Source organism: Eulemur rufifrons, chromosome 20, assembly GCF_041146395.1.
Source record: "Eulemur rufifrons isolate Redbay chromosome 20, OSU_ERuf_1, whole genome shotgun sequence".
Classification (NCBI taxonomy): domain Eukaryota; kingdom Metazoa; phylum Chordata; class Mammalia; order Primates; family Lemuridae; genus Eulemur; species Eulemur rufifrons.
The window spans coordinates 40,123,815-40,137,360 of record NC_091002.1 but is presented as its reverse complement, the minus strand read 5'-3'; the positions used below and the strand labels follow the sequence as shown (position 1 = coordinate 40,137,360).

Genomic DNA, 13,546 nt, shown 5'->3' with positions numbered 1-13,546 from the left:
GCTAACGTTGTGGTTTGGGGTTCAAGAGACTGCCTTTGTTGTTGCAGAGAACAACAGGAGTAGCGTTTATTCCATGAGGACTGTGGGAATATTCGGGTGCAGACGGCAGTGCTCCTATGAATAACATATTTCTACTGTTCCTTTCGCTCTGGAACAGATCTTTTGATGATTGGTTTTATGCTCCTTCCTCTTCCAGAAAGAATTTGCAACGGATTGAGAAGGATACGTAACCATGAAATGAGATGAAAGTAAAGAAATCAGTGTAAAAGGAAAATGAAGACAGAATAGCGAGTGGCCTGGGGAAAGGTTTTATACAGACATATGTGCTATTCCAACCTTCTCAGTTAGCGAAGTTGGGTTTCCATTTTGGCTCTGAGCTTCCTAGCAGTAAAAGCAGAATGGGAAACATGCACAGTTCCTTAAAAGATCGTGCACTTTCTAAAAAATAAAAAGCATTCCCGTTGATTAAAAGAAGTAGAGCTCTTGCTTGCACTGACTGAAAGAAATTTCTCTAGGAGGCCCTGAGTAGATGGTGGACTGTTAAGCTGAAGATGATACTAAAATACAGGTCAGTTAGAGCAGCATCCCAGGGCTTAGGGCAAAACTGGCTGATCTTAAATCCAGAGCTCCTGATGATGGTTCGGATCTTGAAGAATTGTCTTTGTGTTCGATTCCACGGTAGAGCATCTTTTCAAGGATGTGCTTGCACTTATGAGCTTATTAAGTGAAGGGCGTCTTGTAGTGTGCTGTGGTGACCTCCAGCTTACCTTCGGCTTAGGAATGCAGCTCATGTAGAATATGAATCCTCAGTAAAACAGCTTTTGTAGCTAGTAATCTCAGAACAGAGGCACAGGGAGTTCACTTAGAGACCCCTTCCTGTGTTTACCCTGGCACATCAGTAATTTCCGCCCTCCTCCAAAGGGGATGCTAGTTCTTTTCTTAAAAAGTCCCGCCTCTAGGTGCGAAACAGTGGCCAGTGACAAATTCTGAAATAAGTAGGTTAATTTGATGGGGCAGCTTCTGGGGTACTAGGCCCTTTAAGAAATTCACTCCCTGTTTTGGGGCAATAGATGATTGTTTATATACTATGAAATTTCTTGTAGCCTTTTTTTTGCTCCGTATACCATCAGAATCTCTAGAAATGAAAATATCTGGGGTACCTGAATGGTAACCCCAGACAGTTCTTTGAGCCTGGAATCTTTTCAGATTGTGCAGTCCAGTTTTTTATGTGGAAAACAGAGCTGGTTACAGTGGTGCATTCCTGTAATCCCAGCTACTCAGGAGGCTGAAGCAGGTGGATCGCTTGAGACCAGCCTGGGCAACAAAGCGAGACCCTGTCTAAAAAAAAAAAAAAAAAAAGAAAAGAAAAAGCCAGCATTGACCACTGCAGAGCAGCCAGTCCCATCTGCAAAGGTAGCTGGTTGCCTTTGTGAATCAGGAAAGAGAAGATGACGTTTTGTCCAAGGGGGGACTAGTCTAGCGAATGAACAGTAACAATATATTTTTGGGTCATGTGGCAGAAAAGGAAGGCATTGAGGGCATTTTTGCAGGTTAGAAGCCCTGCGAAGGCACTGCTGCTATGTCCTGCTCTTAGAAGGGCACGGTCCAGTGCCTCCTCTGCACCCAGAGGGGACAGGGACTGTGTCTAGTGTCCGGCAGGTCACTGTGGAAGGATCAGGGCTTCTGGTGGCAGGAAGCTCCACCTCCTGCCCCACCCTGGGCTCTCGCCCACCGGCTTCGCTGATTCTCCTCTCCAGAGGAGCAGGAGGGCCAGCCGACGTGGTAACCGCTGCGAAAGCCCCTGAGTCAGAAGAGTCAGCTTTGTCTCTTCCCCTTATTCTCTTTGGCTTTTTAAAACCCTCAGCCTACGGAAAATCTTCCCTGGAATAATCAGGCTCACGACTTTCTGGGTGATACAAATCTACAAAGACAGCCATAATCCTTATTAAAAGGAGTTTGATGTCAAGGAGCATTGTCTGAGGTCAAGGGTGCTGGCTTGTAGCCGTGTTTGGTGTGTGTTGCCCGGGCATCCTCTCTGGGGGGTAAGCTCACCTAACTGGTGGCTGGGGCCTCTGCTTCCGTAACGCACCCACCTGTACACCAGCACCCACGTGGTCACCCTTTCCAGGCCGCTGCTCAGTGCTTCTGGCTCTAACCTGCCTTCCAGCCACTCCTCCTCCTTGCCTGCCCTCACTTACCAAAGTGTTGTCTGTTCCCAGACGCGCCTTGGCTAATGCTGTTCCCTCCAGATTCTCACTTCTGCCTGTTGAAATCCTACCCTCGTCTCCACTGGCCCAGCTCCTCCAAGAAGACACATTCCATATGGCAGCGTTCTCCAAACTTGAGTCATTCACTTTCATTGTTTTTGCCGTTCTCAAGTCCTGCTTGTATAATTTTTGACTTAATATTTTTATTTAAAGCAACTCGCTCTTTAAAAAAATAATTAAACTCATTTTAAGCCGGGTGTGGTGGCACATGCCTGTAGTCCCAGCTACTCAGGAGGCTGAGGCGGGAGGATCGTTCGAGGTCAGGAGTTCAAGAGACCCTGTCTGTACTAAAAACAGAAAGAAATGATTTGGACAGCTAAAAAGATATATAGAAAAAATATTAAAAAAAAAAACGCAGATTCAAACTAACTTCATTTTAGGCATTAACTTGACTACTACACAGTAGGAAAACCAGAATTGTACACTATACGTAAAAGGTGGTGACAAGAATAAGTACAGTAAAAACAGATGCAGTGCTGTTAAGTTCTAGATAAATATCATTGTGTTGGGGGAAGATTCTGTTCCTGAGGCAGAATTTATTTTCAAGGCTATCGGCACCACCATGAGACTTTGTCCTGGAGGAAATCAGGAGAGATATTTTCTTTCTGGGTAATTGTTAATTCAGTGCTTTGGCCATTGGGAAGCCATCTGGTTCTTTGGGGCTACATGCTTTATAGCTGGGGTCCCCAACCCCAGGGCCACGGACCTGTACCAGTCATGGCAGGAGGGCAAGCAAGCGATGTTACACCTGTACGTACAGCCGCTCCCCATCACTGGCATCACCGCGGGAGCTCCACCTCCTGTCAGATCAGCGGAGGCGTTAGATTCTCATAGGAGCCAGAGCCCTACTGTGAATTGTGCGTGCGAGAGATCTAGGTTGCGCGCTCCGTATGGGAATCTGGTGCCAGTGGAGCTAGGGCGGCGATGCTGGGGAGCGGCTGCAAATACAGATCATCATTAGCAGAGAGGTTTGACTGCACAATAAGTGTAGTGTGCTTGAATCATCCTGAAACCATCTCTTATCCCCCTCACCGGTCCATGGAAAAATTGTCTTCCATGAAACCGTTCCCTGGTGCCAAAAAGATTGGGGACCGCTGCTTTATAGGTTCCCTAGCTGAAGGGTTTCTCTTCCATTTCTCAGTGGACTTCGGTTGGGTCTTTCTGAAGGTGCTTACCAAGTTCTGACCTTGTGGAATAGGCACTAACGGTGATTCTGTTGACCCACTGCTCCGTCGGCAGCTCGAGGGCAGGGTCTGGGGCTTGTGTGCCTCGTTTCCTCCTAGAGGTCTTGGCTTGAGTCTGCAGCACGAGCGAGTGCTCAGTAAAGGAGGCCGGTCCTCCGGGAGATGGAAGATGCTGCAGAAGTGCCCTAAGCCTATGGGTGAGATTGTGCTCCTCCATCGGAGATGGACTTGGCATGCCAGATTCGTTTCCGATTTTTATGTAGGTTTTACCAAAACTTGCTGGTGTAAAGACCCTGCAGGCCAACCTGAGTCCAATCTAGTTTTTGTTTGTTTGTTTGTTTTTTTTTCACGCATTGGCTTTAGTTGTAGGTAAAGCTCCACCATCCACTACAGCGGGCAGCCAGTCTCCCCCTGAAACGCCGGTGCTCACCCGTTCTTCCTCCCAAACTCCCGCCGCTGGTGTCACAGCCACCACCAGCTCGACATCCACCGTCACGGTCACGGCCCCGGCCCCGGCCCCGGCCCCCGCCGCCGCCGCCGCCACCACAGGAAGCCCAGTGAAAAAGCAGAGGCCGCTTTTACCGAAGGAGACTGCCCCGGCCGTGCAGCGGGTCGTGTGGAACTCATCAAGTAAGTTTCAAACGTCCTCCCAAAAGTGGCACATGCAGAAGATGCAGCGCCAGCAGCAGCAGCAGCAGCAGCAAAACCAGCAGCAGCAGCCTCAGTCTTCCCAGGGGACGAGATATCAGACCAGACAGGCTGTGAAAGGTACCGAGCCTCCCCTTCTGTTCTCTGTGGCACCCGTTCCCTTTTTGCCACATCGACAGGAGAAAAATCATTGCTGTTTTATTTTTTAGTTCCCGTTTGTTTCCTGGCCGTTGTATCCTGAAGGCCTTACACGTTTCGTTTGGCGTTATTTTTAAAAATTGTTTTGCTACTTGCTTTTTTACTTTAAATTTTTTTTTTGTTTTATAATTGATGCATGCATATATTCTCCTTAGAAAGGGGGCAAAATATTTGCATAATTATTGTCCCGTTCACCTTCCATTTCATTCTCCTTCCTTCCACAGTGGCCACTATCAACCATTGCAAACCCCTTTCTTTGCATGTGTACATATATGCATATATGTGTATATATGTATGCATGTTATATGTATATATATAGCATGCTGTAAAAATACTACTTTTTTCCCTTTTTCTTTTTTAAAACATAAAAATGGTACCATACTCGCTTTTTTTCACCCATCAGCATGTTTTGGAGGTCTGTCCATGTCAGTACATACAGCTCTGCCTTATTCTTTTGGACTGCTGCGTAGTATTCCGTATTTTTATTTAAGGCATTCCCCTGCTGGTGGGCACGTAGGTTGCTTTTAGTTTTTGCCCACTGTAAGCAGTGCTGCGATGACTGTCTCTGTATGAGTTTCCTTGTGTGCGTGAGGGAACCTCTTGGAACTGTTTTGGGAAAAGTACAGTGTGAGAAGCTGGTAGCAAAGAGGACCTTAATGCCTAGAGGTTTGCCATACATAAAAGACAAGCCTGCACCAAGAACCACTTGACGAAGTTGCAAAATCAAAACTCCCACCGGCCACGCCGGAGCCTCCGTCTGGGGCCGATGTAAGGCCAGACGCAGTGCTGGTCTGAACAGCGCGTTTGCCTGGCTCTGTGAGCACCGGCGTAGCTCCCATTCCACAGGGAAACCTGCATCTAGGGGCTTGAAGGTTGGGTTCCTCGTTTGAAGCTCTCGTAGCAGAGCGCACCCTAGTGAGCGGGATCTTGGGTAGTCGCAGGATAAGAGGGTGAGAGGTGGTCAGATCCCGAGTTGGCCCTCAGTGAGCCCTTCAAAGGTTGGGGGTCGGGGAGAAGACTCGGAAACATTGAATAGGCAAAATTAGAGTAAGTTGGGTTGATTTTGCCGTTTAAAAAGTTGGTGTTGCCAAGCTGAATCTAGGATATATGAGATTGGGATTATCATCTTCATCGTTCTGTCTGCGTGCTGCATAAGCACGAGAGACTTCCCAGGTACTGCCAGGATGAGGCTCATTGGTTCAGATTGTCTTGTGTCAAAGCAAAGCCTAGTTAAAGTAGTGAGGACAGGTTTCAATCAGTGGTATACCATTATAGTACTAAAGTAGTGAGGACAGGTTTCAATCAGCAAAATACTATCGTAATAGGGGAAAGGGTCTCGCATGAACTGTGAAAGCAACCTTGATTTGCACAGAGGTGACTGGGCATTTTAAAGGAGGATGAAGGAGTAGGAGGGTGGTGAGTGGGCTCAGTAGCCTCAGGGAAGTCGAACATTACAAAAAGCAAGAAGAGGGGTTGGTCTCTGGGTTTGCTAATGGGCACTTAAAACGGAGTTAGGCTCCTACCCTCTCATAGAGCCTGGAGATGGGAGCCCTATCTTCAGGTATTGGCGGGAACAGACTAAATTCTCTTGGCAGCCTTGAGTTTTAAGGGGGCGAGGTGCATCCTGGCAAGCGACTTGGGGCTGTTAGAAACTGTTAGTGTTTGTTCAAGTCTTTATAGGCCAAGGTTAGGGCCTCGTAGGGCTCCGAGGAGCCTGGCTGGAGTTTGGTTGATGAGAAAGTCTTCGTCATTTAAGAGCAGAAGAGCTCACGGGGCATATATTAGGGGCTTTGCCTCCTCACCCCAGCTTTGTGCTGGGACAGGTCCTTCCTGTGACGGTCGGGTAACCAGGGTCCTTTGCTTTCTTAGCGGTCCAGCAGAAGGAGATCACACAAAGCCCCTCAACGTCCACCATCACCCTGGTGACCAGCACACAGTCGTCGCCCCTGGTCACCAGCTCGGGATCCATGAGCACCCTGGCGTCTTCAATCAACGTTGACCTTCCCATCGCCACTGCCTCCGCCGATGTCGCTGCAGACATTGCCAAGTACACTAGCAAAGTGAGTGGACGAGAGCGCTGCCGTGGAGACGGGCAGGTGCCGGGCAGGGTGCAGAGGAGCAGCTTCCTGCAGGGAGCTGTTGGGGTCATAGCCTCACAGGTTTTGGGGAGCATTTAGGAGGGACCCTTTTTTTTAACAGAGTGTCTCCAGGACCAGATTATTTTACTTGGGTCTAAAGTTGTGTCTTAACAGAGAAATGGAGAATGAACTGAGTCTCTCGCCAGAAGGACTTAGATTCTGAAGTCAGTGCATAAGCTGTAAACAGACATGTCATCCAAAGTTAGCCTTCAGAATTCAGGTCGCTCCTCAAGGACAGATTTTCCTTAAGTGCTAGAACAAATTGCTGATCCTTCATTGAACAGCCGACCGAGGGCTTGGTTTGCATTTAGAAGCCAGTGCAATGGAACAGAAGTGACAGAGATGTCCGAGTGAAACTGGCAAGGCGAGACACCCACAGTTTGATATTTGCAGGAAGCAAGCCGACTGGGAGACTGGTGGACGCCTGCCCCATGCCCCCCACTTTCTGGGTGTCGGGCACAGGTTCTTTTTTTCCTCTCTTAATTTGCCGAGTGCCTTTGTGCTCATGATTGAATTCATGTGAACAAAGTCTGCATTTCTCCTGAGCGCCATGTACGAGTGCTCTGGAGTGACGTGCTGCATGTCTTAGCAGTAATGATAACCACCCGCGTGTCAGCTCCACAAGGGCTGGGACTTCGTTTTGCTCACTGCCAAGGCCTAGGCCAGTGCCTGGCATACAGTAAGTGCTTCATACATAGTTGGGCTTTCTCTTCCCTGGGATTGTTACTAGCAGTAACTTTATTTCTTCTTTTTTTTCTTTTTATACAGCCTTAATTCCTGTTGTATAGCAGTAACTTTATAATAGCTAATGAGTAACAATCTACTAAGAATATTTAGTAAATTACTAAGTAGGTAATAACTTATTCTGTACTAATGAGCAGATTACTGATTAGTTACTAATTAGTTACTATTCAAGTTTATGGAGAGAATGGATGAAGAGAATTTGGAGTAGTTATTTCTAGAATTCTTGAAGTCTCATGATAAAAGAGTTGCTTTAGATTGCATAGAATCTTTTAAAATTCTGGATGGTGAAAGAAATATTTATGGTTTTTACTTTTAACCAGTGACTTTTTATTGGTCATTTTTTTTATTCCTTCTATCTGGGTATGGTTGTTATCTATTGCTGTGTAACAAATTACCGCAAAACGTAGCAACTCAGTGCAGATATTTGTTGTGTTACAGTTTTGTGGGTCAGGAGTCTTGACCCGGCTCAGCTGGGCTGTGTACCCCAGCAGCTCTGCAGGCTGCAGTCACGGTGTCTGCGCGGCTTGGGGTCTCCTCGGGGGCTTGACTGGGAAAGGATCCACTGCCAAGGTCACTTAGGTGGTGACGCGCAGGATTCACTTCCTCGAGGGCTGTTCGCCGGAGTCCTCAGTTCCTTGCCATGTGGGCCTCTCCAAGATGGCGACTTGCTTCACAAGAGCTCATGGCAAGGGGGAAGTCATGCTCTTAACATGGGTTAACCACGGAAGTGACGTCCCATTACCTTTGCCGTGTTCTGTGGGTTAGGAGCAAAGCGCTAGGGCAGCCCACACTTGGAGGGCAGGAATTACCTGAGGGCACGAGTACCAGGGAGTTGGGATCGTTGGGTGCCACCTTGGGGTGAGTCTGTGGCACGAGGTCAGAGGGCAGTGTGTCTGGGTAGCACTTACTGTGGGCTGGACGCCGTTCTGAGCACTTTTCTGTGTTGTACAATCTTCGTGACAAATTGATAAAGTAGATGCTATGATCATCCCCATTTTATAGATGAGAAAACAGAAGCCCAGTGAGTTTATACAACTTGTCTACAATCACACAGCCAGTGAATGGCTGAGCTGGAATTTTTTATTTTTATTTATTTATTTATTTATTTTTTAAAAATAAACAGGGTCTTGCTCTGTTGCCTGGGTTGGAGTGCAGTGGCATAATCATAGCTCACAGCAACCTCAAACTCCTGGGCTCAAGTGATCCTCCTGCCTCAGTCTCCTGAGTAGCTGGGACCACCATGCCTGGCTAATCTTTCTGTTTTTTTTTTTTGTAGCGATAGGGTCTCTTTATGTTGCTCAGGCTGGTCTTGAACTCTTGGCCTCAAGTGATCCTCCCACCTCTGCCTCCCAAAGTGCTAGGATTACAGGCGTGAGCCACTGCACCCGGCCCCAGCTGGAATTTGAATGGTGGCAGCCAGGCCCTGGCATATGCTCTGACCCTGGCTTTGGCTGATGTATGAATTCAGAATAAGCCCACTGACCACAGATGTTCAGTGTCCACAACCTGTTGCCACATGGCTTTATAAAGCAATTCCACTTACGATTCAGTGTGCCTAAGGAGATAAGAACCTATGCCTGGGGGATAGCTTTGTTCTCATTTAGTGTGTCTGTCCCCCTTTGGAAGAAAAGGCATGAACCGAGTTTCAGAACAGGAAGGATTCAGGCGTCGGTTACTTGTTGCCACTCTTGTGATTTTTGCTGTACCTGTTCATCGTCTGACCTACTAGCATTGACGTAGTATTTTTATTTAAACTTAAATTTATTTTATTTAAATTAACTTAGTTTAAAAAAATCCTAAAGAAAATTAAGTTTAACCTTAGCAGACACTGTTCTCTGTCAAGGTTTGATGCCTAAGTCTGTTTTTCTTTTGTTGAAAATGGGAGGTTGTCATCTAAGTGTTAAAGACATAACAACACTAAACTGAGACTTTCTTGCTAAAGGGATCTGTGGGATGATTAGAGAATTCAAAGGTGGCAACTTTCTCGTTACTGATTTAAGAAGGTGTCTGGGCTGGGCGTGGTAGCTCACGCCTGTAATCCCAGCACTTTGGGAGGCTGAAGTGGGAGGATCAGTTGAGACCAGCCTGAGCAATATAGCAAGACCTTGGCTCTGCAAAAAATGCAAAAATTAGCTGGGCTTGGTGGTACATGCCTGTAGTCCCAGCTACTTGAAGTCCGAGCCAGGAGGATGCTTGACCCCAGGAGTTTGAGGTTGCAGTGAGCTATGATGTAGCCCGGGCGACAGAGTGAGACCCTATCTCAAAAAAATAAAGGAATAATTAATTTGTTAAAAGTTGCTTATAAAAAAAGGTGTCTGGTATTGCCTAAATGATCTCTTGGTCTGCTTTCAATTGTCCCTTGTATCACCCTATTGATTTGGTCCCAGCTGTTTATTTACAAATGGGAAAATTGAAGCCCGCCAGGGAGATCTGGCTAGTGGCTCACACTAAGCCCGTCTTCTCAGCTCCTGCAGCCATTTCGACTCTATTACCTTCTGCAGCCCCTTCACTCTTTCTATAAAAAAGTTTTTATTATTGTTAGCATTTTCTTTTATCTCAAAACTTCTTTTAGAGACAAGGTCTTACTGTGTTGTCCAGGCTGGTCCTAACTCCTGGGCTTGAGTGATCCTCCTGCCTCGGCCTCCCGAGCAGCTGGCAGCGTAGGTGTGAGCTGCATGCCTGGCTCCCCTTTATACTCTTATAGCAAAATCGAGGGATGACCTTTTTGTTAGATGTTTTCTTTGCAGTTAAAACAAATGAACATGGTGACATTTTTTGGGAACTGATGAACTTTCCTGTCTCTGAGGTGACCTGGAGTTGGAGACCCAGATTTGTGTGTTTTGGCAGAAAGGTGCTCTTTGGTAATGTTGAGTTCTTTGCTATATTTGGAAGTTAAGAGTAAAAGTCAGTCCACAAATTCATGATATCTTTAAAATGGAATGTAAGCATTGCATTAGTAATGTATTGAATTTTATCCACTTTCTAAGGTTTTCCTGTAAAAGCAGTTTCGTTTCAGTTTTTTTAAATAGACGTGGTTGGTGCAGGAGAGTCCGAAGGCCTGTGCAGGATCTCCGACTGCAAAGCCACGTGAAGCACGGAGTGTTGTCGCTGGCAGTGGCCTGGAGTGGCCCCATAGCAGGCTGGGAGCAGACATCTCAACAGATATTTTATTTATTTACTCCCATTTTGCAGTGAATTTGGGGTCACTGCTTTGGAGGTTGATAGCAGTTACTCAATTGCATGCTCATATCAGTTTATTTTTCTGTAAAAATAAGGTGAAGAGGTATTTGTTTATGAAGACCTTCTCCATGGTGGGCACTGAACCATCATCTTCATGTGGTTTTCTCATTAATCCTGTGCATGCCCTGCCAGGGGGCACTGTTATTATCTCTGTTTTTTACATGGGGAAACTGAGGCTCAGAGAAAGTATGGGTGGGGTGGTAGGAGTGCTGTGTGTCCTGCCCTCCCAGTAAGTGGAGCATCTGGAACTCACAGGAGAGACTCAGCCACAGTCAGGTGAGGCCCGAAACGTTGTTTGGTCCCCTGTCCCCTCCCCTTTTCTCCTGTGATGAGGGATGGGGTCAGCGGGCAGGTGGGAGGTAGAAGAGAAATTCGTCCTACACACCCACTGGGTCGGCAGATGCCAGGGTGCTTGCTGCATGGACCTTTGCTGATTTCACAAAGTTGCTGCAGCCTTTGGGGTCAGAGGGTTAAAGAAAAAGAAGATGGGAAATGAATGGCAAAGGCCATGCCCCCAACTGAAGGCATTAAAATGACAAACCAGCGTGGCCACACGGGACTGTGAAAGCAGTGACGGTCTGATGCACACTACAACACAGATACACCTTGAAGCTGGTCACAAAGGACCTCGTGCTCTGAGTTCACTTATATGAACGTCCAGACTAAGCGAATCCCATAGAGACAGAAGGCAGATGGTTGTCAGGGGCTGGCGGGGGAGGGGATGCGGCTATTCAGGGGTGGGGGACTAAGAGGGAGGAGTGGAGTTTTCGGGGGTAATGAAAATATCCTGAAATTTGGTGATTTCAGAAAATATTCTGATTTGGGGGATGGATGTACAAGTCTGAATATATTAAAAGCCATTGAACTGTACACTTTAAATGTGAATTGTATGGTATGTACATTATATTTCAATAAAGCAATGTTTTTTTTTTTTGTTTTTTTTTTAAAGGGAAATAATTAAAAAACAGTAACAAAACAAAATAATCCCTCCTATAACCTACGGTGCTGCCCGACCAAAACACACCTGGGGGCCGAATTTGGCTTCTCTGGTTCCAGCCTGTGGGTGTAGAAACTGGCTTTATGTTGTGAACCCCTCTCACAATATGAGGCAGGAGTCTGTGGGTGATTCCTGCCCTGGTTTATACCAGGGTTTTTCAGCGTTGGCACCAGTGACCTGCTGGGCTGGTGGGCGATTGCTTGTCCTGGGGGCTGTCCTGGGCACCGTGGGGTCTTTAGCAGCTTCCCTGCCTCCACCTGCTAGACGCCAGTGCAGCCCCTTCTCCCGACTCCTGCACGGGTCACGACAACCGGAAATACCCAGTGTCTCATGAGGGACAAAATAGCCCTGCGCTGAGAACCACTGCTTTATACAGACAGAGCTCAGATATATGTCACCTACAGAAGCCTCCAAGCAGTGATCACCTGAATTGTTTCTGTTTTTGTCTTTCAGATGATGGACGCAATAAAAGGAACGATGACAGAGATATATAACGATCTTTCTAAAAACACTACTGGAAGCACAATAGCTGAGGTCAGAGATGACACATGAATTCCTTATTTGCTAAGAGTGTTTTATGGGCAGCTATAAAGGTGGCACCATGAAGAAACTTCTCTGCAAATCCCTCTGGGGTCCTGACTCCCATCACCAAGCTGGCTGCACTGATGGTGGTTGTCAATGGGGGTGTTTCTTCACTTAGCTGGACGGCTGGGGCTGTGGGGGCGTGCCCTGCTTTGTGTGATAAATTCCCTTCTAATAAAACAGCCCAGCCAGAGCCTGAGTTAACCTGGTGAAACTGGAAACCAGTTCTTTTTGGTTCATGGAAAATTGGCTCCTTAATCTTCTCCTTAAGTTTGGACTTGTATTTTTTTTTTTTTTTTTAGACAGTCTTGCTCTATTGCCCGGGCTAGGGTCCCGTGGCATCAGCCTAGCTCGCAGCAACCTCCAATTCTGGGCTCAAGCAATCCTCCTGCCTCAGCCTCCCCAGTTAGCTGGGACTGCAGGCGCATACCACCATACTCAGCCAATTTTTTCTATTTTTATAGAGACGGGGGTCTCTCTCTTGCTCAGGCTGGTCTCCAACTGCTGAGCTCAAGGGATCCTCCGACCTCGGCCTCCCAGAGTGCTAGGATTCCAGGCGGGAGCCACTGTGCCGGGCCTGGACTTTTTAAAATAAGCGATCCTGTTGTCTAAGAATTTGTGTCCTGGAGTCTCCGTAATTAGGTGATTGCCTAGAGAAGAAAGTGGTTAAAACACTGAACTGTCCCCTTGTAAAGTGACCACTTGTAGAAACATAACTCCCTGAAATTCCTCCTTAGGCTCATCAATACCAAGGCTTGGAGGACGGGGTGCTCGGCCTACAGCAAGTACAGTGTAGGCCAGATGCAAACGGTTCCCAGTGATTTCGTGGGGTCCTTGAAGGTGATGTTGGACAACTGTGGGAATCCCATGCAAAACCATTGATGTTTGAAAACATGGCAGGGTTAAGCTGGCACTCAAGAGAAAATCTTAAGGAAGCCAACCTGGTAGTCCCTTCAGTGGAGAACAGTGTGACTGTAAAGATTTAAGAGAGCCCCCAAGAGAAGTCAGTGAATCCCCTTGAAGAGTTTTGCAAATACAACTCTCTCTTTATGAATGTGCTGAGGACATCAAAGAAATGAAAAATAATACTTTAGAAACACCTTCATTCTTTTTTGTTCATTTTAAGAATTGGTGTGTGAAGGCTAGGTGTGGTGGTTCATGCCTCTGTAATCCTGTCACTCTGGGAGACTGAGGCAGGAGGATCGCTTGAGCAAGACCAGCCTGGGCAACATAGCAAGATCTTGTCCCCACAAAAAATAAATTAGGCTTGGTGGTGCAGACCTGTAGTCCCAGCTACTCGGGAGGCTGAGGTGGAAGGATCATTTGAGCCCAGGAGTTTGAGGCTGCAGTGAGCTATGATTGTGCCACTGTATTCTGGCCTGGGTGACAGAGCAAGACCCTATCTCATATTAAAAAAAAAAAAAAAGTGTGGTTAAAAATACGGGTCCACAATGTCTCACCTGAAACCTTGGGTCCAGATATGTGCTGTAAGTTTCGGATTTTAGAGCGGTCAGAAGCAGTCTCCCACGATTAGAGATAACATTTCTG

General features: G+C 46.9%; 1 protein-coding gene across 2 annotated transcripts in view; it reads left to right on the top strand.

Annotated features, from left to right (window-relative positions):
• Positions 1 to 13,546, top strand: part of ZMYND8 (zinc finger MYND-type containing 8) — a 113,260-nt gene that overhangs the window by 84,886 nt on the left and 14,828 nt on the right. For both annotated transcript variants that reach the window (XM_069496091.1, XM_069496092.1), the window contains exons 16-18: positions 3,815 to 4,219; positions 6,167 to 6,357; positions 11,870 to 11,950. In XM_069496091.1, the coding sequence (XP_069352192.1) occupies positions 3,815 to 4,219; positions 6,167 to 6,357; positions 11,870 to 11,950 (677 nt within the window). The remainder of the gene's footprint in view (positions 1 to 3,814; positions 4,220 to 6,166; positions 6,358 to 11,869; positions 11,951 to 13,546) is intronic.